Genomic DNA, 27,522 nt, shown 5'->3' with positions numbered 1-27,522 from the left:
GTCTTAATTGCTAACTGATGTGGGAAGACTCGGCTCACCATGGTCAGCACCATCCCCTAGGCAGGGGTTCCTGAACTGAATAAAAGAGAAGAAAGTCAGCCAATAAGAAACAGACCCTCATGCATGGATTTCTCTCTGCTCAATGCAGCTGGCTGCTTCAAGCCCCGGCCACTGCGACTTCTCGGCTGTGGTAGACTGTGTCTTGGGACTGTAAACTGAATAAACCTCTTCTCGACTAAGCTTGGTCAGGACACTTTATCACAGAAACAGAAATGAAACCAGAGCACCTTGCCCTGCTTTGCCTCAAGTTTTTTTTTCATCTTGTGAGGAAGTGGAAGTGAGGGAGGAGGAAGCGCTCCCAGTCCCCTCATGTGACATCATCGACTTTCCAGGAACTTCAGGGTTTTCATCCAGTGACTCGTGGGAGCAGATGCTGAGTCCCACAGCCGAACATTAGGCAGAGCTCAGGGAGTCCTGCAGAGGAGGGGGAGGAAGGATTGGAGGAGCCAGAGGAGTCAGGGGCAATACGAGAACACAGCCCACAGAATCCACTGACTGGGACTCATGAGGGCTCACGGAGATCAGGGAACCTGTCTGACCTAGGTCCTGTCCATATATGTAATGGCTGAGTAGCTTGGTGTTTTTGTGGGACTCCTAACAGTGGGGGTGAGGGCTGTCTCTTTTGTCTGCTTGTGGGGCCCTTTCCTCCTACTGGGTCACCTCTTCCAGCCTTGATAGGATGGCATGTGCCTGGTGTTATGGTAGCATATTATATCATGCTTGGTTGATGTCCCTGGGAGGCTTGCTATTTTCTAAAGGGAGATGGGGTGTGGGGGATAGATCTTGGAGAGAGAGGAGGTGGGGAGGAGAGGCTGGGGGGAGAGGAGGGAGGGGAAAACTGTAATCAGGATATAATATATGAGAGAAGAATAAAAAAAAATATACAAAAGAAAGAAAGAACCGGTTTTCCCCACAGAGAGAAGAAAGAGCCCAGGCTGGGAGGGTGAGGCGGCATCCACACACCATTGCCCCTTTGACACTCTGACCAGAGCCAGACTCCAGACACAGGGAACCAGAGAGCGGTGGGAAGGTGCCCTCCACTCTTCTATCCTGTTACACAGCCCGTCGCTGGAGGCAGGTGCCCCGGGTCCTCCTCTCCATCCTCCCTCTGCCGCTGTGGTTGGGAAGCTGCCCAGCATGGAAAGTATGGGGTCCAGCTGGGTTTCCATCTTCTCATCCCGTCTCGGCCCCTCCCAGATCCCCGGGCAATAAGCAGATTTGGAGAAAACTGCAAAGTTGGCTCTTCTTTCTGAAATATTGTGGAGAGAGAGTATTCCAAACACAGAATTGGGAAATATGGAACCTCCAGGCCATGGCACAGCTAACTGAAAGATGAGTCTTCCTCAGGAAAAAGCCAAGCTGGCCCAATGCGCCTGCTTCAGCCACAGAGGAGCGGCAAGCAGCGGCCTTCTGTTTTGACTGCTTTTGTGTTTTGGTTGCTGTTGTCTCTCTTCATTTTCCTCCTGGGAGCAATTTTCTGAGAGAGTCGGTCCCTGCCCAGCAGCGCACTGTGTATTAGAGAGGACGCGCGGCTGTGTAGGGAGGAGGTTCCTTTTATTTATTATTTTTAAAATATGGAACAGTTCAAGAGCTTGCGTGTTATCTTGCACCGGGGCCATCCTCATCTACTCTGTATTATTCTAATTTTTTGCGTGTGCTGCCAAAGCAAGCACTGTGCAGCAGTTTCATGGAGAGGAGGGAAGGGAAGGGAAACCCCATACAAGGAACGGCTGTGGATCCTTGGAGTCACGGCCTCCAGCCCTAGGTAAAAGGAGGCTTCAGGACCACAGAGCCCACCCTTCATTACCCTAAGAGGCTGAGGCACAAGGAGGGAAGGTGACATGCCTGAGGTCACACACCAGCAAGGGACAGCCACAGCTTAGGGCCCAGAGTTCCTTGTGCTCAAGACATATTTTATGTCAGCTCAAAGCCTGACATTTGTTAGGGATCTTAATGGAAGAGCTCCTTCTACTGCGGGGCAAAGGGGTCATCAGCCCAAAGTGTGGTGGTGGGACTGAAGCTAGTCCAGTGAGCTTCATCGGAGAACACGCTCAGTCCTTTGCAATCCATCTCTCACCTCCAGGCTGTCCCACACGTCACCCAAGACACTGACTTCCAAAGATGTAGCGCACACAGTACTCAAGGCACGCCTCCAAGCCAGACTATGAGCTTCTAAAAGACCATCTCACTGTGCCAGCGCCAATCTCACAGTGGGCCCTCAAAACACGTTGAATGTGTGAACAACTAAGGGGGTGGATGCAATCGCATTAGACCGACAGATGACCAGACCAGTACTTATCACGTAAAAGACCTGTTTAAGGTTTCGGGCAGCTTCCTGTACCCGGAATAAAGGATGAACACCATTTGAGCTCTCTGCTTGCAGCAGCGTAACACTATACAAGTCACACAGCCCTGTGCTTGGCAGTTGGTAACCTCATGATAAACTATTAACTCACATCACATCCTTTAAAACTCACAAACAGCCAATGAATCAGGTACCGCTGTTCCTATTTTACAGATGTTACTAAGGTGCAGAACCCTCGGTGAGTCTGAGGCTGAAGCTCAGTTGGTAAAGTGCTTACCCAGCATGCACAAAGCCCTGGGTTCTAACCCCAGCACTGTGTAAACCCAAGTGTGGTGATACACACCCGTGATCCCAGCACTTGGGAGGTGGAGACTGGAGGCTGGGAAATTCAAGATCATTTTCTGCTTCATAGTGAATGTGGGGCCAACCTAGGCCATATGAGTTTTTTTTTTTTTTTTTTTTTTTTTTTTTTTTTTTTTTTTTTTTTTTTTTTTTGAGGCATGGTTTCTTTGTGTAACAGTCCTGGCTGTCCTGGAACTTGCTTTGTAGATCAGACTGGTCTCAAACTCACAGAGATCTGCCTGCCTCTGCCTCCCAAGTGCTGGGATTAAAGGTATTTTCCACAACTCTCCAGCTTACTATATGAGATCTTATCTCAAGAAACATAAGGGGCCAGGCATAGTGGCATCTGCCTATAATCCCAGTTCACAGGAGGCAGAGTGGGACAGATCTCTGTGAATTGAGGCCAGGCTAGTCTACATAGCAAGTTCCAGGCTGGCCAAGGCTGCATACCAAAGCAAGATTGTGAGAGTGTGTGTGTGTGTGTGTGTGTGTGTGTGTGTGTGTGTGTGATTTTTGAAGATTTACTTTGACTGTGCACCACATATATAAGTGCTCAGGGAAGCCAGAAGAGGACATCATTGAATTGCCTAGAACTGGAGTTATGGGTAGTTGTGAGACCTTGGTGTGAGTGCTGGGAACTAAACCCAGGTCTTCTGTAAGAACAAGCACTCTTAACCACTAAGCTGTCTCCCCAGGTCCCTAAATAATATTTTAAAAAGGAGCCAGTGATGTAGTATCAGACCTGAAGTTCAAGCTCGGTGCTATATGCTGCCTTAACATGGGTGACATCAGGAAGTTGCTAAATGGCCTCACTGCAAACTGCCCTCCCATTCTGTTCCTGAGGCGGAGTCCCCTAAGTCAGACAGGTTAGCTCAAGTTTCTGTTTATCCCAGAACAGCAACGTTCAGTTCTGTGCTCAGCCACAGAAATATTCAAACAAGTCATTCCCACCCTCCTGTGGCACCTCATCCTAGAGGGACCGCATCCCCTCGATACTACAAATCACACAGCCCCGCTCACTGTCTTAGGTTTTTTATTGCTGTGACGAGACTCCATGACCATGGCAACTCTTACAAAGAAAACATTTAATTGGGGTGGCTCGTTTACAGTTAGTTCAGAAGTTCAGTCCATTATCATCATGGCAGGAATCATGGCGGTGTTCAGGCAGACATGGCGCTGGAGTGGAGGGTCCTTACATCTTGATAAGCAGGCGGCAGGAATTTGATTGGTTGTCGAACTGAGTGAAGCTTGAGGAAAAGAGACCTCAAAGCCCGCCTCCACAGTGACACACTTCCCCCAACAAGGCCACACCTCCTAATAGTGCCACTCCCTTTGGGGGCCATTTTCTTTCAAACCAACACTCTCCCTGTTCCAAATGCATCTATATGCTCTTGCAAAGTAGGAGCTTCCTCCTCCAGACTGTGAAACCATGACCTGATGTCATCTGGGTGTGCCATGCTCAGCTCTCCCCATACCCAAAGGATAAAGAGGGGCTGATAAGACAGGGATTCACCTAATGTCACACAGCTGTGAGCGTCTGGCCTGCTACTGATTTAAACACCCAGTGGCAGAACCTGCTGTCATTCCTTCCACGCCATACACATTCAATACTTACCATCCTACTTGTCTGCTTACACCATAAGGTCAAAGGTCACACCTTCCTGGAGTCTAGTGTGGCCCCTGGGTTAGGAAAGGTGAGTTTTCTGGGAAATTAATAAACAGGTGAATGAACATCATGTTTCTGAACTTCAATTTCCTCTTCCAAAAGATCAGAATAATGGCAACCTCCCCCAAAACAGTGTATCACAGAAGTCGAAATCAACTTTGGGTTAACTTCAGGCTCCAGCAACCGCGTGCTCCTCCATGGGCTCCTTATCACTCTGTGACCCCGGTTTTGTCATTGTGAAAGGAGAGCGCCAGGATCTGCATCACCAGGCTCTCTTAAAGTCTGCGTGGTTAGCATGTGTACCGTCATGCTGGCTTTTTCCTGCCGGTTCCCAGGGTCGGAGTGGAGAACGCCGATGTGAAAACTCTGGGGATCATGGACCTGACGGCTGCCCTTTGGTGCGGTCTCACCTCTTCCACCAGTGGACACTACTGTCTTCCTGAACCCAATTCAGCTTCTTCCTCCTCCTCTTCCTCCCCGACCCCTTTGCCCAAGCCCCCCATTTTTGAGGAGGAATTAGCATCCCACAGGATCAGGTCACAATCAGCCTAACCCATCCTGACAATTGGGGGATTCTTTTTTTTTTTAAGATTTGTCTTATTTTTAATTACATATGTGTATAGTTTTGTGCACATGAGTGCAGTCGCCCATGGCAGTCAGAAGGTGTCAGATCTCCTGGAGCTGGGGTTGTAGGTGGGTGTGAGACCCCTGATGTGGGTACTGGGAACTAAACCTAGGTCCTCTGCAACAGTATGAGCAATGTGTGCACTTAACTGCTGAGCCTTCCTCACAGCAATTGTGTTTCCTCAGTTGTGACTGGAGCCGAAGGGAGCATCGATCCCAGTTCTGACCAGAGAAAAGAGTGGAAAGGTGTGTTGGGGGTTCTGGGCAGCCTTTTCCATCCCAAGGTGGCATGGTTACACGGAACAAATAGGACTTCAGCTGCCATCTTGAATCAACCCAAGAACAATGAGAAGCAAGAGACGTGATGGCCCTGTGAGAGGCCTCTGGGCTTCTTGTTGTGTGATGGATGATGCATTCAGTCATTATTGAAATCCATTTAGGCTTAATTTTCTGGTTCTTGCAGACAAAGCAGCGCGGTGAATGCAGTGCTTGGCATCCCCCCCTCACCTTCCTGTCGCAATCGATTGTTCTCAAACAATTTTCCTCTCCGTCTCTCATCACACTTGAGAGCAGCTTTTTAAAAAGTAAGACACTTTGTGTCTCCATCCCTGTTCTCTCCTCTTGAGAAAAGGTTTCAGTATGTGCCCCGGCTGACCTGAAACTTACTGTGCAGACCAGGCTGGCCTAGAACTCACAGAACTCTGCCTGCCCTTGCCTCCCAAGTGCTGGGTTTAAGGTGTGCACCACCACACCCAGCCTATTGTTCTACTCTTTGTGAAAGAAGTGAGGATACCCACTTTGCCTACACTAGTTCCTAAGACACAGCACGTGTCGATAAGTATTTCTTGAATAGGTAAGAAAATATTCTACTCCTCAAATTATTATTTGGATATGAATGAACAGAATGACTGTCCCAGAAGTGGTTTAACTGAAATAGGAAATTCTAGTAGATTCTTGGTAAGTTTTATGAGCTATAAAGGGTCACCATGAGGAAACAACATGATCATATTTTGGATCATGTTTCCAGTTTTGACAGCTTGAGTGATCTAGATGAATTCTCCCTCTGAGGAGAATTTGAAAAACTGGGCAAAACACTTTCCCAAAAAGCCAGTTTGAAAGTATGGAAAACTGTCAAGGTAGGAAAATAAAAAACTTGGCTGACTGAGATTTGAAAGAGGAAAGAACTTCCAGGAAGCCAGGAGCATGGGTGCCTACCCTGGCCCCAGAGAAACTTGCATGTCCAAAGAGGTGGCTGAGAGACTAGGAAACATTCTGTGATGTTTGTATAGAGGAAAATGTCATGGTTTGTGGTTTGTGATGAAGATCTTCCAAACCCTGAAGGCTATTCCAAGCACACACACACACAAAAAAAGAACTCTTGGAAAGCCAGGTCTCACATAGACCCTGGCCCTGGCCTACCTAGAAGACACCTAGGTACCCAAGAGACTTCAAGGCCTTGTTGCATAATTAACATGTCAAGTGGTCCGAATGACCTCTGGAATCCAGTAACAGACAATCCTCTCCACAGAGTTAAGTTCAAGTCTTCAATCTATTCTCACAGTTTTCGGTTATAATGACTTATGTGTACGAAGACTAGAAGAAACAACATACCATAGAAAAAAAGACCCTAAGATTCCAGTTTATCAACTTGGACTTTAAAAGGTTTGCTGTGATGGAAAAGAATCAGAATTACAATTTTAGCAAAGAAATAAAAAAATCAATAGAAATTATTAAAACTAAAAAAAATGAAATGCCAAAAAATGTAGAATTTAAAGAATGTTTTTGGAGACTAGGGAGATGGCTCAGCTGGCAAAGTGCTTGCCATGCAAGTGTGGAGATCCGAGCGCAGAGTCCTGGACCCAAATAAAGCTGCAGGCAATGGTGTGTCTGTGATCCCAGCTCACCATAGGAGAGTCCCCAAAAGCTCGTGGGCCAGCTAGCCTGGCATTTGTAGCTTTGAACAAGTGCTCCTGCTTCAAACAAGATGGGAGACAAGGACTGACACCCAAGATTGTCCTCTGCCATACAAATGTGCATGTACGTGTGTGTGTGAGAGAGAGAGACAGAGACAGAGACAGACAGACACAGACAGACAGACAGACAGACAGACAAAAGGGGGGCTCCTACCAGAAATAACAAGAATCAGGAGCTGGTGAGTAGTTTCAAGAGACAGGAGAGAGAGACAAAGACAGAGACAGAGACAGAGACAGACAGGCAGGCAGACAGGCAGACAGGCAGACAGGCAGACAGACAAACAGACAGACAGACAGAAGGGGGGCTCCTACCAGAAATAACAAGAATCAGGAGCTGGTGAGTAGCTTCAGTGCACTCAGAGGGAAAAGAACAGTGCCAACCTAGGATTCTATGCCACAAAAAACAGCCTTTCAGAAGGAAAGCGAGAGGATGGAGAGGTGGCTCAGTGGTTAAAGAGCACTTGCTGTTCTTGCAGACAACCCAGATTTGATTCCCAGCACCCACATGACAGCTCACAAATGCCTGTGACTCCAGTTCCAGGAAATCCAACATCTTCTTCTGGCCTCTGTGTCACCACACATGCAAGCAGTGCGTATACACAGATGCAGGTAAAGCACCCATCCAAGCCACGTGGCAGTGGTGCACACCTTTAATCCCAACACTTGGGAGGCAGAGGCAGGATGTCTGTGAGTTCAAGCCCAGCCTGGGCTACAGAGTGATTTCTAGGACAGGCACCAAAACTACACGGAGAAACCCTTTCTCAAAAAAAAAAAAAAAAAAAAAAAAAAAAAAAAAAAATCCAATCATAAAGGAAATATCAAATGGTTTCCTCTCTCTTTTGTCTCTTCCAGTACTTAGAAACACTAAACCTTTCCCATTCTAAGCAATGTCCTACCATTGAGTTCTATGCCCAGGCCCTTCTATCCATTTCCCCCCTTCATTTTTCATTTTGAGAGAGGGTAGTACTAAGTTGCCCAGGCTAACCTTGAACTCACTTGTAAACCCAAGCAGATCTTGAATTTGTGATTCCCCTGCCTCGGTGTCCTAAGTCATTGGTCTTACAGGCAACAGTAGGTCTGGCTTGAATGGCACTCTCCCAACAAATGGAATGTGACCCCATCTGGAAAATCAAAAGATTGGAAAAGCCATTAAAAGGGGGGACTATGTGGATGAGTTTAAAAACTGACCGGCTGCAAATAAAAAGTCGAATGAGAGCTCAGCGATCAAGAGTCTGTGCTGCTCTTTCGGGGGCCTGAAGTGTGATTCCCTGCACCCCCACATAACAGTTCACAACCTCCTATGACTCCGGGGGATCTGGTGCCCTCTTCTGCCCCATAGACACCTGCACTTGTGTTCCCATACCCTCCACAGACAAAGATGTGCACACACACACACACACACACACACACTTCAAAATAAAACACATCCTTCTTACTTGCATCACACAGTAAGTGTAATAAATGCAACACAAATGTCTTGAAGAATTGTCTGAGAAAAAGCTAAAAGTGCTTCTCATTATTGGAGTTTCACAGAGCAAATATACATGGCGGGATCTCTAGGGACCATTAAAGAATAGCAAATGAGTTTACTGCTTCTAACCTAACAGAAGAGGAAACAGAACGATCACAAAGTATCCACTCCAAAAGAAACAAGGAGGTGAGAAAGGGGATAATACTAACACAGTAGATTCAATTTCATTGTTGCCATGGTTGGGTTTAAACCCGAATAACTAAGTACATTGAGGTGGTTTGATTGAGGAACGTTCCCTACAGGTTCATATATCGGAACACTTGGTCCCCAGCTGTTTATGGAGGAACCCTGCTGGAGGAAGTACATCATTAAGGGGTGGGCTTTGAGGTTAGAGCCTCACCTTCCCACTCCCTGCCCTGTCCCTTCCTCCATTCTTCCTCTTTGCAGTCGGGGTGTTATCCCTCAGCTCCCTGTTTCCGGGGCTTGCTGCTGGACCTTCCCTACAGGATGAACCGTTAGCCTTCTGTAACTGTAATCCAAAATAAATACTTTCATGTTTCAGTTGCTTTTGGTTACAGTATTTTATCACAGTAACAGAAAAGTAATACACACATCAATTTAAAAGCAAGTTCAACAGATTGAATTTTAAAACAACTCTGTACACTTACACGAGGATGTCTAAAACACAAAGCTAAAAAAGACTGAGAGCCAAGGATGGAAAATGAAAGTCCATGCAAGCACTAACCTGGGAAAAGCAGTAAAACTATACGGGATAAATACATTTCAAGACAAAAAGCATTGCTAAGGAATTAATTTAAAATTATAGTCACCGAGAAAGTAGGACAATACTAACTTTGTATGCACCTGACAATTTAGCCTTAAAAATAAATCTATAAAGCAAACTCTAAGGAGAGATACATTTCCGCAATGTGTGTAGGCTACAACTATACAGTATTTGCAGTTCCTATAAACAAGCATTGGTTACTTCATGCAAGGCACTCTTCCAAACACGGTACATATGTTAGCGCCTTTCATCTTCGCAGGAGGCACAGGAAGCAGCTGCTCCCACTTACTAGATATGGCTTCTGAAATACTAAGAGCTTCATTAACTTGCCCAAAGTCACAGAACTGGTAAGCACCAGGGGCTGAGACTTGAGACCAGGCATTCTTCCCAGGAATAATTATTTACAAACTATCTGAGAATCCTTTAACTCAGTCAAGTTGACACCTAAAATCAACCATCACAGATGTATAGAGGAGAGTGTAAGAGGGGTCCAGATGTGGAGCTTGGAAAAAAACAAAAGGAAGTCAGGAATTCTGGCTAGAATACGGTAGGTGTCATTAGTATTAATCTCTTAGTAACGTTAAAAAAAATTGGGTATCACAAGGTTGAAGTGAAATTGCAGCTGTTGGTGAGCTAGAAACAGCTGTTCAAATGTTAGGTTTTATTATCTGACACCTGATTAGTGAGTTTTATTCTTTATATGTGGGTGACTTTGTGAGAATGTGATGTGTGCCTTTGTGGTGGTCCCTGCCAATCGCTTCTGCATGCAAGTCGTCTGAACAGCTACTGAGTTGTATCACAGTCTAGACAGCTGAGTGTTGAAATGTCTGTGTAAATACACTCTGAGTTAGCCATACTGTAAGTCACATGCTGGTGGGCCTTGAGCATCTTTTCAGCCCACACAGGCTCTGGGATGTCAATAAAGACTTGCTGGATGGTGGAATGACCTTCTGCCGGCGGCCACTGACCTTCTCCTGCCTTCGAAGCCATCTGCTGCCTTCATGGACTTCAGGGAGGATTACAGGGCACACGCTTGGGAGAGCCTTTTGAATCCCAGACACAACTAAACAAACGTCAGGCGTCATTAAGAATCTCAAACGAGGCGGGAAGCTTGACTAGTCTGCTTTATGTTGCTTCGTGTGCTGTTAATAATAAAAGCTAACATTTATTGAGGGTTTGCCACGGAGTGGGCACCAAGCCCAGCCCTGGCTAGGCCACATTTCGTGTGTTGCTCACGGCAGTTGCAGAGAGGCCGTAGTATATAGTAGTCAAGAGTAACCCAGCCATGGGCTGGAGAGATGGCTCAGTGGTTAAGAGCACTCACTGAGTTCAACTCCCAGCATCCACACGGCAGCTCACACTTACCTGATGCCATCTTCTGGTGTGCTTATGTACATGTAGACAAAGTGCCCACATACGTAAAATAAACAAGTAAATAAATCTAAAGAAAAGGGGGGAATAAAAGGCTAACAGCCAGTTTGCCTAAGAGTACCTCCAGGCTCCATATAGCACCAGCCAGGAGTCCCAGGCAAGGACCATTTGAGCCTCAGTTTCTCATCTATAAGATGGGAGTTGAAGATAGTGCCAGCTTCACAGAGCTGTGCTTATAATAGTAAAATATTATCAATAATGATTTGAAAATAATATTTTGGGAAATGGCATTGTTATTTTATTGCTATCAATAAAAACTAAAATGGGTCAAATGCTCAGTTTAGCACTCTGCCTGATACCCGGGCAGCACTCTGTAAGAACTTGGTGCTGAGTCCTTTTCACTGGACAGACGGTGGACCGCTGCTTATAAACAAGAAGTCCTCCAGCTGTTGAGGGGGTTTCTCTGACCCCAGGGCCCAAGCTCCTGGAGACCCTGCATTAGTTACTTTACAACTTACTGGTGCAAACTTTCTGACAGAGGCCGCTTCAGGAAGGAGTTTATCCTGGATCGCAGTTTGAGGGCACTGTCCTTCAAAGCAGGAGTGTGAGGCAGCTGGTCACATGGCACCCACGGTCAGGAAGCGGAGACCCATATGGGCTGCTGCTCGGCTTGCCTTCTCTTTTTTAATGCACCCCAGGACCTCAGCAGTGATGGTTATGTCTACTTGATAGAACCTAGACCAGTGGTTCTCAACCGTCCTCATGCTGTGACCCTTAATACAGCTCCTCATGTTGTGGGGACCCCCAACCATAAAATTATTTTCGTTGCTAATTCATAACTGGAATTTTACTACTATTGTGAATTGTAATGTAAACATCTGATTGCAGGGTATCTGATATGCAATCCTTGTGAAAGGGTTGTCTGACCCCTAAAGGGGTCACTACCTATAGGTTGAGAACCACTGGTCTAGACCCTGGGAAGAAAGTCTCAATGAAGGATTGTCTGGATCAAGTTAGTCTGTGGGAGATTGTCTGTGTTATATTAAATGTTGTAGGCAGACTCAGCCCACTGTGAGCAGCACCATTCCCTAGATCTGGGTGCTGCACTGTATAACAGTGGAGAGAGTGAGCTGAAGCGTGAGATATGTATGCATTCATTTCTCTCTGTTCCTGGTTTTGGATGAGTTGTGACCTGCTGTTTTAAGTTTCTACCACCTTGGCTTCCCTGCTATGGTGGACTACAACTTGGAATCGTGAGCTAAAATGAACCTTTTCTCCCCTAAGTTGCTTTTTGTCAAGGTGTTTTTGTCAAAGCAGCAGAAAGGAAACTATGGTCCCCAGTCATGGAATGGTGCCACCAACATTTAGGATGGTTTTTCCATCTCAGTTAAACCCATCAAGAGCCCCCTCATGGACATGCCCAGAGGCTATTCTAGACCCTTTAAGGCTGACCATCAATAGATTCCTACGGTATCACCCCACAGCAACCGCAGAAGCTCCAGTCACCGGCTGAGCCTGTTTCAAAGGCTCCATCGAGACCAAGGGTAACTGTTTCCATTTCCCTTATAGCAATCTTCCTTGACATGCTTAGGATTTGGCCTTTACTGAACGGGACGTTCTCTAGGGACCTATGGCCCAACATTGGCCCCCATCTTTTTCTCACTAACACCCAAAAGGGAGAAAGAATATTCACAGAAGCATTTGTTACTCCAATATCAACTGTAACATCCCGTTCAGCAAACCTCCAGCCACCACCGCTTGGCCTCTGGTCCCAGCTGCAGATTGCTTGGGGGATGTTTATTTCTGCTGCATGCTTGAGATGAGCAGCAGCAGCTGGAGCAATCTGGATCGACCTTCACAGGACAGTTGGACACCACCCTTGCAGAAGCAAACGGAGAACCAGCTAACTTTAAGTAGGCTCCGATGGGTGGCTGCCCCAGCCTGACAGGCACTGGCTCCTCAGGGATTAGGCAATCCTGTGGCAGAGATACAGGTAGATGAGGAGCAGCCTCTTTCTTCTCTTCTGGAGGCTGAGTTTAGGGAAGTTAGCCAGGAAGTCTGGCTGGCGGTGGAAATCAGATAGTAGCTTTTGTTACTGGGCCTGCAGTCACGAATGTTTTTCGTGGTTTGTCTGTGTCTGTATTTACCTTGAGTCTCCTCTTCCAAGATTAGCTATGCAGCTGAGGAGGTTGAATGACCTCTTGACATCCTCCCAGGTTGACAGCACCAGTTCAGAGAGTGGCCAGGCTGGCTCTCAGCTAATGGACAGGCAGAACCTGCTGACTTTTGTGACATTTTCAGTTGTACCTGCATGGATCTGCTTCTCTTCCTGGCCAGGGGCTCCTGCATCTTAATACCTCCCAAATCCCTGTTAAGGTGTCTCTACTCTGCTCAGGGATCTTGGAGAAGAAAAGGATGTAACAAGTATGTTCACACTGTGAGTTAAGTGACTGATAATGGTTTCAGAGTGTGAGTGAGTGAGTGTGTGTGTGTGTGTGTGTGTGTGTGTGTGTGTGTGATCTTCAGGGTCCAGAGCTGGACTCTCAAAGGGCAGGATGTCCAGCATTCCTCAACATTCTAGGCATTTGCCCAGATGTGAGTGGGTCCGAAGGCAGTGTGATAGGAATGGATGGGAGACACACCATCAATGCTGCACTCATCCCTGGGTTCAAATCTTGCCTCTGCCACTTTCTATCTGTGACGCCTGAGACAAGCTGCTTCACCTCTATAAACCACTGGCCTTAGGCTGAGTTATCCTGCAAGTCAAAGGTTGAGTGTTCGTAGTTTTCTCTGGGAACAGCAAGGTAATGTTGGAATAGGGAAGGAAGGCAACCCAGGGTGTGACCACAGGAGGATACCACTGTAGGACTGTAGGGCATGACACACTGGCTCCCCTGGAAGACGCCGCAAAGCACTCCTCGGAGTCATCTTTTAAGAGAGTGTGAGTCTGGGCCTCTCATCCTGCAATTCCCCTTGGTCATTGACTGAAGTTTGCTCCCATTAATTACCCGTCATTCACAGCTGGCAGACAGAGCTCCAAACTGGAGATAAAGATCACAGGATCCAGCACTCATGGGAGCAGAGTTCTAAGAGGGGACATGCATTCCTTTCAGGCAGAGGGGGTGAATGAAGTCCTGCAGCCCCTGGTCCCCGGTCAGTGAGCGTCAGCCATGGCTGTTGGTCCTGCTGTTCACATTCTGGGGTGTGCCAGGGTGTGCTTCCCAGGGTTTATTTGAGAGTGAGGTAGGAAATCAAAGAAAAACAAGAGGAAGCCTGGTTTCTCAGGGCCTTGAAGGCAGAACTCAGGCTGCATGCAGGGGTGCAGGACCTTATAGTAAGTAGAGCCCAGGTAGGAGGAAGATGCCATCTTTACAAAAGTTTGAGCAACGTCCACAGAGCACTCAACAACCCAGAAGTGAGAGCAGTGCCTGAGATAGCCCATTAGCAGTGAATCTCCTCCTGACTCATCAAGGGTATCTTGTAGAATCTTATTTTAATGTGTGTTACTTTTGTTTATGTTGCATTTGTTTAACTCTATGAAGCTGTGTTACTGTGCCTGTCCAAAACACCTAATGGTCTAATAAAGAACTGGACAGCTAATAGCAAGGCAGGAGAAAGGATAGGTGGGGCTGGCAGGCAGAGAAAATATATAGAGGGAGAAATGTGAGAGGAAAAGAAGAAGTACCAGAGAAGGAGGAGGACTCCAGGGGCCAGCCACCCAGCTACACAGCAAACCACAGAGTAAGAGTAAGATTTACAGAAGTAAGAGAAGAGGAAAAAGCCCAGAGGCAAAAGGTAGATGGGATAATTTAAGTTAAGGAAAGTTGGAGAGAAACAAGCCAAGCTAAGGCCAGGCATTTATAAGTAAAAATAAGCCTCCGTGTGTAATTTATTTGTGAGCTAGGTGTCAGACCCCCAAAAAGAGCAAAAATAAATAACAACAAAGGTGCATTGCTCTCCCGTCTCCTCCCTGCTCACTTTTGAAAGCCTTTTAAAATGCTATGTTTAAAAATTGTGTGTGGCCATGCGTGCCGGTGTCCTCGGAGGCCAGAAGAGGGCATCAGATCCCTTAGAGCTGGAGTTATGGGTGGTTGTGAGCTGTTCGTCTTGGGTGCTGGGAACCAAGCTCAGGTCTTCTGTAAGAGCAGTAAAGACTCTTAGCTGCTGAGCCATCTCTCCAGGTCTCTAAACTTTTTCACTGTCCATGAAATAAAGACCACATTTGTCACCATAGCACCGAAAGTCCCCTGTAACTTGGCCTGGAGTGATGTCACTGTGCTTATCTCTTTAGTAACCCTTCCTCAAAAGTCTAAGATTTGCCTACTTCGAATTTGGTTTTAAATTGTGAAACTGTAAAAGTTTTTTTGCGACCTTTTGTGTAGCCCAATAATGTCCTTTAGAGGCTCTGTCCCTGGCACTTTAGACACGGTTCCCACGAGTCATAACCACCAGGCAGCAGCTGAACGTGGGAGAAAGATCACATGCCTCAGTGCCATCCTGAGGAATACACGAAGCTGCTGTGAAGATGCCTGAAAGACTCCCTGAGGAGTGACTTCTCAGCTGTGATGTGGCTTTGAACTGTGCTGGACACAAGCAGTGTAATTCCTAGTGTGGTGTGGTGTGTGTGTGTCTGTCTGTGTGTGTGCACGCACACATTCACGTGTATGTGTGTGTGTTCTGATCATGCCTCCTGAGACCCACACATGAGGCACACCTGAATAGTCCTCCTCTGCTAAGACATAAGCTTGAGACTAAAGAAGCCACTCACAAGGGACTCCATCAGGAGGCAAGAGGGAACTGACCCTAGAGGGCTTTGTCCTGTTCCCACACATCTGCCACCCTTAACTGCTTTTATCCCATATGGCACGCATTGTATTTGTTTTGTTTTGAGACAGGGTCTCAAATAGCTCAGACAGCTCTCGTCCTTTACTTATAGTTGAGGACACCCTTGAACTCCTGATCCTCCTGCCTCCACCTCCCAAGTGCTGGGATCACAGGTCTGTGCGCACCCCCTCCCCCCACCCACCTCCCCACCCCACCCTTACCCCCACCTCCCACCCCCAGTAAAATAAAACAACTGGCTTTACGCAGTGCTACAGATTGAACTCCGGGCCTTGTGCACGCTAGGCAATCACTCTACCAACGGAGCCACATCCCCAGCCTCCCCATCTCCCCACCCTAGCACGCTAGGTCTTTGTGGTTTTGCAAACTCTAGTATGTTGTATACACTAGTATAGTTTCTCCTGCTTGGAATGTCCACTCCTCCCAACTGCAAGGCCCACTCCCTGTGACTACCCTCCCTGACTTCTCCACACACTCCCAGCTCTATATTTACACTCCTGGCACAGTCCTCATCGAAGTCCCACTGCCCATCCTGTGCCAGGAAAGCAATAAAGCTTAGAAGCTGGGAGCTCGGAAGCTGGAGTCAGGTGGGACCAGGTTCAAATCCTGGCCCTGCCTGTTCCAAGTTCTGTGCCTGTACTAATCGGTCTCAAGATCTTCCTATGTAGAAGTGACACTAGAAACTTCATAGAAGAACCATGACAAAGGGAACTGAGAGGAGTGCCTAGATCAACAAGTAGCCAGTCAACGTGGCTGTTGTTTTGGCCATTACTGTCCACGTTTGTCTCTTTTCCTGGATTTGGGACTTTGAGGGAGCCGGAAACCACATCTGGTTTGCTGCTGCATCTCAGCATGGTGCTCAGTAAATACATTTAGAGGATGGCTCAGCTGCTAATCTCTAGCCATACTGTGCCCTGGCCTTGAACCCTGTGCATCATGGGAATTCTTTTCTCTGCCCACATCATATTGATGCCCTGCTGCTTTCTGAATGTCCTTGCTAAGTCCATCTTTGTCTTTGCATGCTCAGACAGACCCCACCTTTCACGGCTGCTTCCTGAGAGACACCTCAGTTCATCCACCTCCAGTGTGGAAGTCTTGAAGACCTCCCTAAGAAAATGAACATGGGGTATGAACAGTATTTAGTCCATGGTAAGCTGTCTGTCGAGGTTAGCTCTACACTGTGTTAGTGTTGCCATGGTGGTCTTTCTGAAGTGATTCTTTCTCCTTGTTTATTTTTGAGACAGGGTTTCATGTACCCTGGGATGGCCGCAAACTCTCTAAGTAGCCGAAGAATATGCCGGGGTCCTGCTGCCTCTACCTCCCAAGTGCTAGGCTGACAGGCATGCACCACCATAATGCACATCAAAGTTTTTGTTCATGGAAGTCTCGTCAGTGCTCTGCCCTAAACAGGACATCTGTATCGACCCTCTTCCAAGGCTCTGGGAACATAATAGAAAAGGAGGCAGAAAGAAGGTAAGAGCCAGAGGATGGGGAGGGCGCTGTCTAATGCTGTCTTCTGGACATGACATGGCTTTTTCACTCATGCAGTCACAGCAGCTATGGTTACCTGCAACAAACCTGATCAAGCCAGTCTGGCCATGCGTGCTGGTGCGCACACCTTTAATCCCAGCGCTCGGGAGGCAGAGGCAGAGGCAGATGGATCTCTGAGTTTGAAACCAGCCTGGTCTACAGAGAGAGTTCTAGGACAGCCTGGGCTAGACAGAGAAACAATGTCTTGAACTCGTCCCCCTAACCCCTGGAAAAAATTATCAAGCCAGTCAGCATTCTAGATTGGGGTGAGGGTGCTCAAGAGGCCCCATGCCTAGCTGGAGAGGTATTGAAAATTGACGGTTTCTGGAGAAAGGAGAGTCTTTCCTTTGGGGGTGTGGCCACTGATAGGTCGTCCATGCTCCAGTGGTGAGAGACCCTACACGCCGTGCACACACAGGCATTACTGATAGGACTCACTCCGCGGATTATTAACAAAATACGAGGACATGAAGGTGAGAGGGGAAGCATGGGGGAGAGTCTGAGGTGAATGCAAGGAGGGTTTGGAGTGTCTATGAACAAGGTATATTGGGTTATGTGTAGGGAAGAGACAAAGAATACATTTTAAACGTTCATAAGAATGAGAGAGAAAAGCAGCGTCTCGGGATGCTGATCTGCACCTGAGGGGTTTTCAGGCCATCTGTGTTCTCCATGGCCTTTGCCTTGCTTCCTCTGCCCTGCGTGTCTTGTTTGTGCTTGGGACATAACTCTTGCCTTTGATATCTTTCCTGCAAATGCTGAACATATTTGTGGCTTGAGAAATGGAGATCTCGAAATAACTCCCTGGTTCAGTATAGACTGTGTACAGGGCTTAGCCATTGCCCTCAGCCGGGGGAGTACCACTGGGGGTCCAGGGCAGGTTTATGGAGGGTGCTGGCGCCCACCTGGCCCCACAGCTCCGAATAGACTTTGAAGCAGAAAGCAGCTGGGTGACATGCTCTGCCGGGGCACGTGTCTATCTTCCACGTTAGTCCTGCTCACTTTGTTGTTAGTGATGAGACCTGGGTAGAGGAACGGAAAACAGGGGGAGCCCCCTAGGACTATCTGTGCCTAAGAAATGTAGTCAACTCTCACTGTACAAATATTAGCCCAGAGTAGTGGCATGTCACCAAACTGCAGCTAACAAATGTAGTGTGGCTTTTTTTTTTTTTTTTTTTCTTTCTGGGTGTGGAGGGCTTCAGAATTTATCGGGTTTTTTTTTTTTTTTCTTTTCATTTTTTTTTTTTAAACTAAGATGAGTATTCCAGGAACTGTAAGTTTGTTCAAGTTTATTTTTTAAAAACAAAACAGACGCTGCCTTCCCTAAACACAAACACAAACTGATGGTCCAGGGACAGGAGCCCCATCTGCTAAAGGTGACTGGATTACAGAAAGAGGCTTGGAAGCCAGGAAGGGCCTCCAAGGGGTCTCCCAGCCTATATGGAGACTGGCTGTACTGGGGGGCCCTGGAACTGAGGAGGGGGCCTGGAGAAAAGTAACCAGGAGGGTTTGGGACAGAGACTTGGAGAAGAGCCAGAGAAAGTTCTGGAGCAAGTGAAGTAGATGAGTGACGGTGTGTGTGTGTGTGTGTGTGTGTGTGTGTGTGTGTGTGTGTGAGAGAGAGAGAGAGAGAGAGAGAGAGAGAGAGAGAGAGAGGGAGGAGAGAGAGAGAGAGAAGAGAGAGAGAGAGAGAGAGAGAGAGAGAGAGTAACAGGGTCTCTGACTTCAAATTGACAGCTCCCTTGCCTCTCTGGCTCCCAACCATCACGCCCTGCCATCTTCCCAATTTTGACTCTGAACGCCCAGCAACCTGGGAAATTCCTCAGTCCAAAGAAACCAGGACAGCTGATCACTGTCCCAGAGGTGACAAGGCAGACAAAGAGTAGAAAGGTGTAAGGCACCTCACCAAAGCAAAGGCAGACCAGGCTACCCCAAGACTTCCCTGGAAGAAGAACTTAACAGTCCTAGAGAACCCAAGCCCCCACCATAGGTCCCTGCCCACTACAGATTCTTCCTTAGAGACGCCACCCATGGGACCTCCCTGCAGGCGCCCAGGCTCCTGCAGTCCTGGTGTGGAATGCCTACCTCCTCCCTCTGGAAGAGATGTGACAAGTTCTGAACCTGCTGACAGCATCCCTGAGCTCCCTTCTCAGAGCTGCTTGTGGGTGCTGTGGGGACTTGAGCGACTGTCCTGCTGCTGCTTGGAGCAGAGATCTTTGCAGTGGCTTTGGCAATTATGGGCTGTGTGTCCAGCAGGCCTTAGAACCCCCCACCCCCTTTTCCTGGTTCCTTAGGGAACTCCTGTCCCATAATACGTGGTCTTAGCAGAACTGTCTGTCATTCATTGTACCCTCTCCTCCCAAGTCCCCAGGGATGGGTGTGTGTCCCAGACTGGGCTAGCCATAATATCATGTCCTCCAGACACTGTGATTTGTGCACTGGAGGGTGTGAGTCCAAGCCCTGGGCTTCTCTGCTGGGTCTAGATGGAGGATTGTTTCTGACTCTTTAGAACCGATGAAGACAAAGTTTGGAAAACTGCCTGCCATCTTTGTAGAAGGGTGGAGAAAACGTCACTGTGGGAAAGGAGACCAGGATGAAACAAAACTAAGTAAGGGAAGTGGGGCCTTTGTTTGATCTCTTGATCCTGCCATCCTCCCGCTAGCCAGTGCCTGCAGCCAGCCCAGTGCCTGCAGCAGCCCAGTGCCTGCAGCCAGCCCAGTGCCTGCAGCCAGCCCAGTGCCTGCAGCCCAGCCTCAGCAGCCAGTGCCTGCAGCTAGCCCAGTGCCTGCAGCTAGTCCAGTGCCTGCAGCCAGCCAGTGCCTGCAGCTAGCCTGGTGCCTGCAGCTAGCCTGGTGCCTGCAGCTAGCCTGGTGCCTGCAGCTAGCCAGTGCCTGCAGCTAGCCAGTGCTGCAGCTAGCAGTGCCTGCAGCTAGCCCGTGCCTGCAGCTAGTCCAGTGCCTGCAGCTAGTACAGTGCCTGCAGCTAGCCAGTGCCTGCAGCTAGCCAGTGCCTGCAGCTAGCCAGTGCCTGCAGCTAGCTCCAGCTGCAGTGCCTGCAGCTAGCCCGGTGCCTGCAGCTAGTCAGTGCCTGCAGCTAGTCAGTGCCTGCAGCTAGCCAGTGCCTGCAGCTAGCCAGTGCCTGCAGCTAGTCAGTGCCTGCAGCTAGCCCGTGCCTGCAGCTAGCCAGTGCCTGCAGCTAGCCAGTGCCTGCAGCTAGCGTGCTGCAGCAGTGCCTGCAGCTAGTCAGTGCCTGCAGCTAGCCTGGTGCCTGCAGCTAGCCCAGTGCCTGCAGCTAGTCAGTGCCTGCAGCTAGCCGGTGCCTGCAGCTAGCCAGGTGCCTGCAGCTAGTCCAGTGCCTGCAGCTAGACAGTGCCTGCAGCTAGCCAGTGCCTGCAGCTAGTCCAGTGTTTTACTTTCTTGCACGAGGATTTTCACACTGCTTTTCTGCTTCTTTCAGTGGGTATTGAGTTTCTATCCCTTGCAACTGAAATAACCTTCACCTATGTAATGTCTTTACAAAAATAAGGTCACTGTTGTGAGGTGGATTTCAAAAGAGGAAAACACCACCTATAGCAGTTATCGGTGGCTGGTGGGGACACAAAATGGCACAGAGACTGTGAGAAACAGTTTGGGAGTTCCTCAGTGATCGTATATCAAGTTACTCTGTGACTCAGCAATGCTACTCCTAAGCGCAGCCATGCATCACTTAAGGACAGGGCCACAGTGGCGGAAATGCACAGCTGGGCCTCGTCACTTCTGTGCCAGCGTCACAGGGCATCCTTACACAAACCCAGACGGCATGGTCTATTACACAGCCAGGCTCACGGGACCACCTAAGCCTGGCCCTGTTGTCACACCATGTGTGGCTATATGTTACCCAGAGAAGTGGGGATGTACGTTCAGATGAAAACTTGTCCCCAGATGTCTGCAGCAGCATTCCTCACGCTAACCCAAAGTGGAAAACACCCCAAAGCATCACCTGCAGAATGGATAAACACCGTGGTACCACCATCCAATGGAATGCCGTTTATGGCAAAAAGAAATGAAATGTGGGCACCGCGACGTCACACGTGAATGTTAGAGACATTACGAAATGGGAGAAGGCAGGCAGAGAGGCCGCATTCTGGATGAGTCCGTTTACATGAAATGTCCAGAACATGCAGATCCACAGAGTCAGAAAGGTTAGCGGTTGCCAGGCCTGGGGTGAAGGAATTAGTGGCTCATGGGTGCAGGGTTTCTTTGGGGGATGATGACAGCATTGTGAAATTAGTGGTCATGGTGACACAATCCTGTGACTATTCAAATATAGTTGAACTATATGGTAGACTGCATGGCATGCGTTTCCATCACAACTACAGATGGAAATGAGCATTGTCCGTGTAAAGAGTTGGTTAATCAGCTCAAAGCCCAGCTCCCATAAAGCCCTTCATCCCGCTTAATGGGCTGTGGAGATGGCTCAGTCTGTGAAGAGTCTGCCACACAAGCATGAAGACTTAGTTCAGATCCCCGGCATGAACATAAAAGCTGGCACGGCAGAGCACATCTGTGATCTCAGCACCTGAAAGGCAGAGATAGGAAGATCCTGGGAGCTGGCTGGCCGGCCAGTCTAGCCTAATTGGTGAGTTCCAGGTTCAATGAGAGAGCCTATCTCAAAAAAGTATAGTGGAGAGGGGCTGGAGAGATGGTCCCTCAGCAGTTAAGAGTACCTACTGCTCTTCTGGAGGACATGAGTTCAGTTCCCAGCATTCATGTCAGGTGACTCACAACCATCACAGCTTCAGGGCTCCAATGCCTCTGGTCTCCATGGGCACCTGAACTTGCCTACCCATACCCACATAGACACACATACACATAATTTCTTAAATAAAAGTGGAGCTAGATCAAGGAAGATTCCCCCGAAGTTACCTTTTGGCCTGCACATGTGTGTGTACACACACACACACAAAATGTGCACACACATATACAAAAATAAAGTTTCATAGTGAAGGGTTGGAGATGCTGCTCTGTGGCAGACCACTTGTTTAGCATGCCTGAGACCCTGGGTTCAGTTCCAGTACCACAGAGCAAACTGAAAAGATTGTTAAATGACATTTAATAATGATTGCCTAAACATTAAACCAGACGCTTCAAGGGTCAAACTGTTACCAGCAGGCACCCAGTGTTTCCCTGTCAGGCCATCCCATGTCAGCCTCATCCCAAGGCTGAGCCTCCTTCCTCCAGGCCATGCCTGCCCCAGCTTTTCTCCTCTCCTGACAGAGGACATAGAGGGAGGAAAGGGCAGAGAGAAAAGTTGGTTCTTTTGATCTGTAGGCTCTTTTAGAACAGCAAGAAAGCCTATCCCTTTATCATAGCATCCTTTTCTGAAACTTGGCTCTGAGGCTGAGAACACTGATTCTTGTTTCACCCTAAGACTGTGCCTCCTCTTCTCCCCTCCTTCCTCTCCTCTCTTCTTCTTCTTCTTCTTCTTCTTCTTCTTCTTCTTCTTCTTCTTCTTCTTCTTCTTCTTCTTCTCTCTCTTCTTCTTCTCTCTCTCTCTCTCTCTCTCTCTCTCTCTCTCTCTCTCTCTCTCTCTCTCTCTCTCTCTCTCTCTCCTCCCCCAGGATGAAAACAGCTTCCTCAGCCTTTGCAAATGGTGGACTTTCTCAACATGCAACTTTTCCTCGAGGACCCTCCCTGAACGTCCCACTCTTCTGGGAACCCTTCTCATCTCTCCCTGACACCCTCCCTCTCTGCTCCTCCACATCCTTTGCACTCATATCTGTCCATCCATCCACTAACCTCTTCTGCCCATGAAGGCAGGGTGTAGAGATGTGGAGGTATGGAGTTGTGAGGGGGTGTGGGTGTGGCTAAGTGCCCTCACAAATCAAGATATGAGAGAGAGAGAGACAGAGAGAGAGAAGAGAGAGAGCAAACAAATACATTAATTGTCATTTAGGGTTTTGTTGTTTGTGTGTGTGTGTGTGTGTGTGTGTGTGTGTGTGTGTGTGTGTGTGTGTGTGAAATTCAGTGAAGACAAGTAGAAAGAGCACGTGTCTGCAGATCCACATGGGGCCTTGGGAAGGTTCTCTCTACTCTAGCTTCTGCCCATACTGGCTACCCTGCTGGCTTCCTCGGCTCCTCCTTGCTGAGAAGACCAGCCTCCACATGCGCAGACTGTGACCCAAAACCTGATTAGAAGCTCGGGCAATAAATGTGCATTGAAGTTGACTGTCCATGATTACAGTGACTAGGGAGTAGTGTCGGGGTCCCAAAGAGATGCTTTGTGGACCACCAAACGTGGTCCCTGGTCCTCCTGGACACTTTGGAATTGTTTAGGTATGAGGCTGGGACAGTGAAAGTTGGAGGCAGTCTGCATTTGTTCCAGGGTCCCAAGAAGCACTGTGGCCTTGCCATTTTTGTTTGTTAGTTTGTTTTTGTTTTTTCGAGACAGGGTTTCTCCGTGTAGTTTTGGTGCCTGTCTTGGATCTCGCGATATAAACCAGGCTGACCTCGAACTCACAGAGATCCGCCTGCCTCTGCCTCTAGTATGCGGTGAGCCACCACCGCCCAGGGGGCCTTGACATTTTAAGCCCAGGAAACAGGGAGACAAAGGAGTGTGTCAAAATGGTTTGAGGAGGGGGAATCCATCCAACTTGTCCAAAAGAGACCTGTCACAGAGTGGCCCCGGGTCATCTTAGGTTCCCAATGGTCTTTATGCAGCTCTTTGCCTAGAAAATGGACACCATAACTCACTTTTCCTGGGCAGACCCTGATTTGGTTGGGGATGGAGGACGGGCAGGTGCGGCACTGGCAAGGTGGCTGGCTTCCAGGAACCATCATCATCTACTATGATCCTGAGCCTAGATGGGGCTGGGTGGGGGGACATGGAGGGCGTCGGGGCAGCAGCCTGCTGCTGGCCCAGGTGGCAGAGGGGCCCAGACTGGCCTGGAGCCAGGGCCGCCGCGTGTCTGCGCCCCTCCCCGCCGCCAGAGCCCTCCCACTTCCTCTGCGCCCGCTGTCAGGGAGCAGGAGCCCGGGAGCAGTGCAGGCAGGCTCCGGACGCCGCGCACCGACCGTGGCTTGTCGCTCTGGCTCGCAGCCCCGCGACCATCGCGACACCCGCCGCCGCGTCGCGGGCCATGAACCTGCCTAGGGGCCTCCTGGTGGCCTGGACACTCAGCCTCTGGCCAGGTACGTTTCCCCCCTCGCCTCCCTTTGCTTCCGGGAGTTCCCTGGTCCTCCAGGACCTCTGCTCCAGCTGTGAGGAGAAAGATGAGACGCGCCTCCCCTGGCACTACTTGGGGACACAGGTCTGCCGGAACCCGCTGCAGTGAAACTGTCCCGCCAAGATAGCAAAGGAGGGAGTTGTGCCGAGGAAAGTCTTTCTAGGACTTTGGTGTGTTTGGGACAAGAAGAAGCGACTTGAGCTGCTGGAACAACCGAGTACCTTAGGTGCCCCCCGATGCAGCTGTGGGAACAAGTTCCCATGTGTCCACCGGGCCACTCGGGCATCCCTCCATTGCCAGGGTCCAAGGCCCCAGCTGGGGAAGGGGACAGATCGCGCCAAGCGAGTGTGACCCGACAGCTCTCCTGCCACCCGAGGCGGAGCATCCCAAAGTCTGGAGAGCCAGACTGTGGCGGCCCGGAGAACTAGGAACCCTAAAAGACCTTGAGTCCCTCCAGTTTAGCCGCTAGGCGTTGGCAAGCCCTCTTCAGCCGGATCTCAGGCAGCGGGCACAATCCCTCAGCCCAGGACCGGTGGGAAAGATCCTCGACAAGAGCAGTGTCCCCAGCTCGCGCTCGGAATTATGCAATTATTCAGCATTTCGGGGGGAAGCCGCTGTCACTGAAACGCCCGCCACCACTTAATGTGCTCCAGGTGTGGGGGCGCAGCGGGAACCTCGGCACCCGCGGGAAGGGAAGAAAGGCAAGCCTTTGGGCTCTAAGCCTGGGGTACCCCGGCTCAGGCCTCCGCACTGTCGGTGCCCAGCGCAGCTTCAGCCAGCCTGCCGCTAGCGAAAGTTTTCCTGGCCCCTTCACAGCGTGGCAGAATCCGGCCAGAGCCAGAGCCTAAGGAACCGACCGGCCGGGTACTGGCTGCCGGCCTTGGTGTTCTTTCTGAGTGGCTCTGGTCCTAGCTAAAACCTATAGGAGGGAACGGAGGTGGTGGAGCTGGACAGGTGCCCTGGGGGGAGTACAAGTGGAGACCCACCCCCACCCAGTCGGGTGGCTCTCTCTAAGCTGCGGTCGGTTATCCCAGTCTGGGGATCCAAGTGTGTCCTCCTGTCCTTTGCTGCTTCTGGGAGCGCCTGCAGATGAAAAGCCCCTTGAAACAAGCTGGGTTTCCTTCTGACCCCAGGGACACAGTTGGAAACAAACATTCCTACATGGTTGGGGGTTGGGGGAGGGGCGGGGAAAGCGTTGCTGCCAGAGCAGCAGCTTCTAGAAAGCTCCAGGGATAGAAGCCCACTGGGGGTGCACTTAGGAGAAGAACTGTCTGCAGTCACTAGTGATCCAGCCACAGGAAGGACGCGAAAGCTTCTGGGTGGCTCCAGACAGGTGTCCCCAGTAAATAGGGACGTACAAACACCCCAAAGCTAAGAGCATGAGTCTGGAATCTAACTCTATACAGACTTTGTGACCTCTTGGAAGTGTTTCTTGTGGGGACAATGGAGGCAGAGTTCTGAGTTGTGGAAGCTGTCTGGTGGACTGAGGCTGGGCGCACAGTGGGGCTCCATCAGTAACTGTTAATATTGGCGCAACAGAAGGGGGCGGGGCAGTGAGGGATGGGGGTGTTAAGAGACCTCTCAAGACAGGATTTGTGACTCATTGCTCCCTTTATATGGAGAAACCCACTTCTGTGTTATGTCTGGTCAGTTTGGGGTTTGGAATATGGAATTCATTAAACATATCAGTCAATGCTAGAAGGGCATTGGCTTGCAAGAAGAAAGTAGAGCTCACGTGGTGCCCCTGCGGGCTGGGCCCTGCTGTGGCGAAGGGTAAAGCAAGAACTAAGAGAGTAAGCAGAGGTGTGAGGGAGTGAACAGAGCAGAGGAACTAGGGTCTGCATGTGAGTTCAGGCAGGAGAGATTCCGTGTCCACCAGATAAGTAAAGGGAGGCTTCCTAGAAAAGGAATGGGTCCCCACAAAGCATAGAGTGAATGGGACTTAAAATGACACTGTTTATATTTCTAGGCACTAAAGAACAAAAGGGTGACAATTTGTGTGTGGGTGCTCAAGTGTGTGTGTGGGTGCTCAAGTGTGTGTGTGTGGTGTGTGGTGTGTGTGTGTGTGTGTGTGTGTGTGTGTGTGTGTGTGTGTGTGTGTGTTAGGGTGTATGGGTGCTTATATGTATGTACAGTTAAGTGTAGAGGCCTTAGAACAACGTCAGATGTTGTCCCTGGCATCATCCAGTACTACCCACCTGAGACTGTCTCTCACTGACCTGGGACTTGCCAAGCTGGCTGAGCTAGCTGGTTGATGAGGCCCAGACGTCTGCCCATCTCCACACCCCCAGCCCTGGGTTTGCAAATGCACGCCACAACACCAGTTTCCATTTTAAAACCATAAAAGTGCCCGACTAGTCTGGACTCTGTGTACTGGAAGGGTTTGAGGGGTCATTGGGCATTTCCGTGACCCTAGGGCAGAATCGACTTTGACCCCTTATCAGTGAGTCATATGGGTCCGATGGGAGGCCCCCGGATCAGGCAAGATCAGGCAGTGTGGGAATGAAAGCCCCAGAGTCTTGCTGTCTGGAATTGACCTGGATTCTGCAGTTAGGCCTTACTGCCCCTGCCAAATTACTACCTGTGCCTCAGCTTCCTCTTCTACAAGGCAGGCATAGTACCAGAATTTGTAAAGTTGTTGCAAAGACAGAATAAGCAGTTTACCCAGAGTTTGGTGAGTGCCGCCATACTAAGCCATCTTCCTCTCCAGCAGCCACATCATAGGTCAAGGGTCTAATCATTAAGGATCTAAAGTTGCTCAGAACATCCCTCTCAAGCTCAAGTCCACGGGAGAAGTCTAGGGAGGTATACGGGAGACTCAGAGACTTATGTGCCAGGACGCTAAAGAAAGCAAGACTCACCACTCCTCCGGCAAGGACCTGGTCCTAAGTCTTGGTCCCAGAACAATCTGAACAACTTAATATTTTGGCACTGAAGCTGTCCTAAAATCGATTTGATCTTGGTGCAGGTAGTTCTTCAGTGTTGGCAGGAGAAGGACCAGTACCTCTCTGGGGTGTCCTTGAGGGTGGAGGTCCCCCTCAACAGGAAAACTAGCTGGAATGCTAGCTGCTAGTTAGCTCGGAAGGGCTGAGACTGAGCTGCTGCTGCTGATCACATTGCCTGCCCTTGTCCAAGCCCCTCAGTCACCACAAGCTGAGTCTTGAGTTCCCAAGGAAATAAGGCTGAGTTTCCCTCTCTTTCTGCTTAGCTACCATACCTGTGTCCCCCCACCCCTCAAAGAGGAGATGCAAACCACGGCCTTCTCATGGGTTCCAGCCACACAGGACTGGGGACCTTCAAGGAGCTCACTCAGCTCCCGCTCCCACTTGCCCTCTCTGAATCATGCTCTCTCC

The 27,522-nt window shown here is 49.3% G+C and overlaps 1 protein-coding gene and 1 non-coding gene across 2 annotated transcripts in view; one reads left to right on the top strand and one right to left on the bottom strand.

Moving 5' to 3' along the window:
* Positions 1-1,628: 1,628 nt before the first annotated feature.
* LOC114692098 lies at positions 1,629-1,733 on the bottom strand. The gene has a single exon (XR_003734343.1). It is a non-coding gene; the product is annotated as a U6 spliceosomal RNA (small nuclear RNA).
* Positions 1,734-23,970: 22,237 nt separating this feature from the next.
* The window catches only part of Itga11 (integrin subunit alpha 11), a 101,340-nt gene continuing 97,788 nt past the window's right edge, over positions 23,971-27,522 (top strand). The window contains exon 1 of the mRNA XM_028867101.2: positions 23,971-24,134. Within this exon, the coding sequence (XP_028722934.1) occupies positions 24,083-24,134 (52 nt within the window). The 5' untranslated portion in view covers positions 23,971-24,082. The remainder of the gene's footprint in view (positions 24,135-27,522) is intronic.

Source organism: Peromyscus leucopus, chromosome 7 (genome assembly GCF_004664715.2).
Source record: "Peromyscus leucopus breed LL Stock chromosome 7, UCI_PerLeu_2.1, whole genome shotgun sequence".
Taxonomy (NCBI): Eukaryota; Metazoa; Chordata; class Mammalia; order Rodentia; family Cricetidae; genus Peromyscus; species Peromyscus leucopus.
This window is presented reverse-complemented; position numbering and strand designations above follow the sequence as displayed.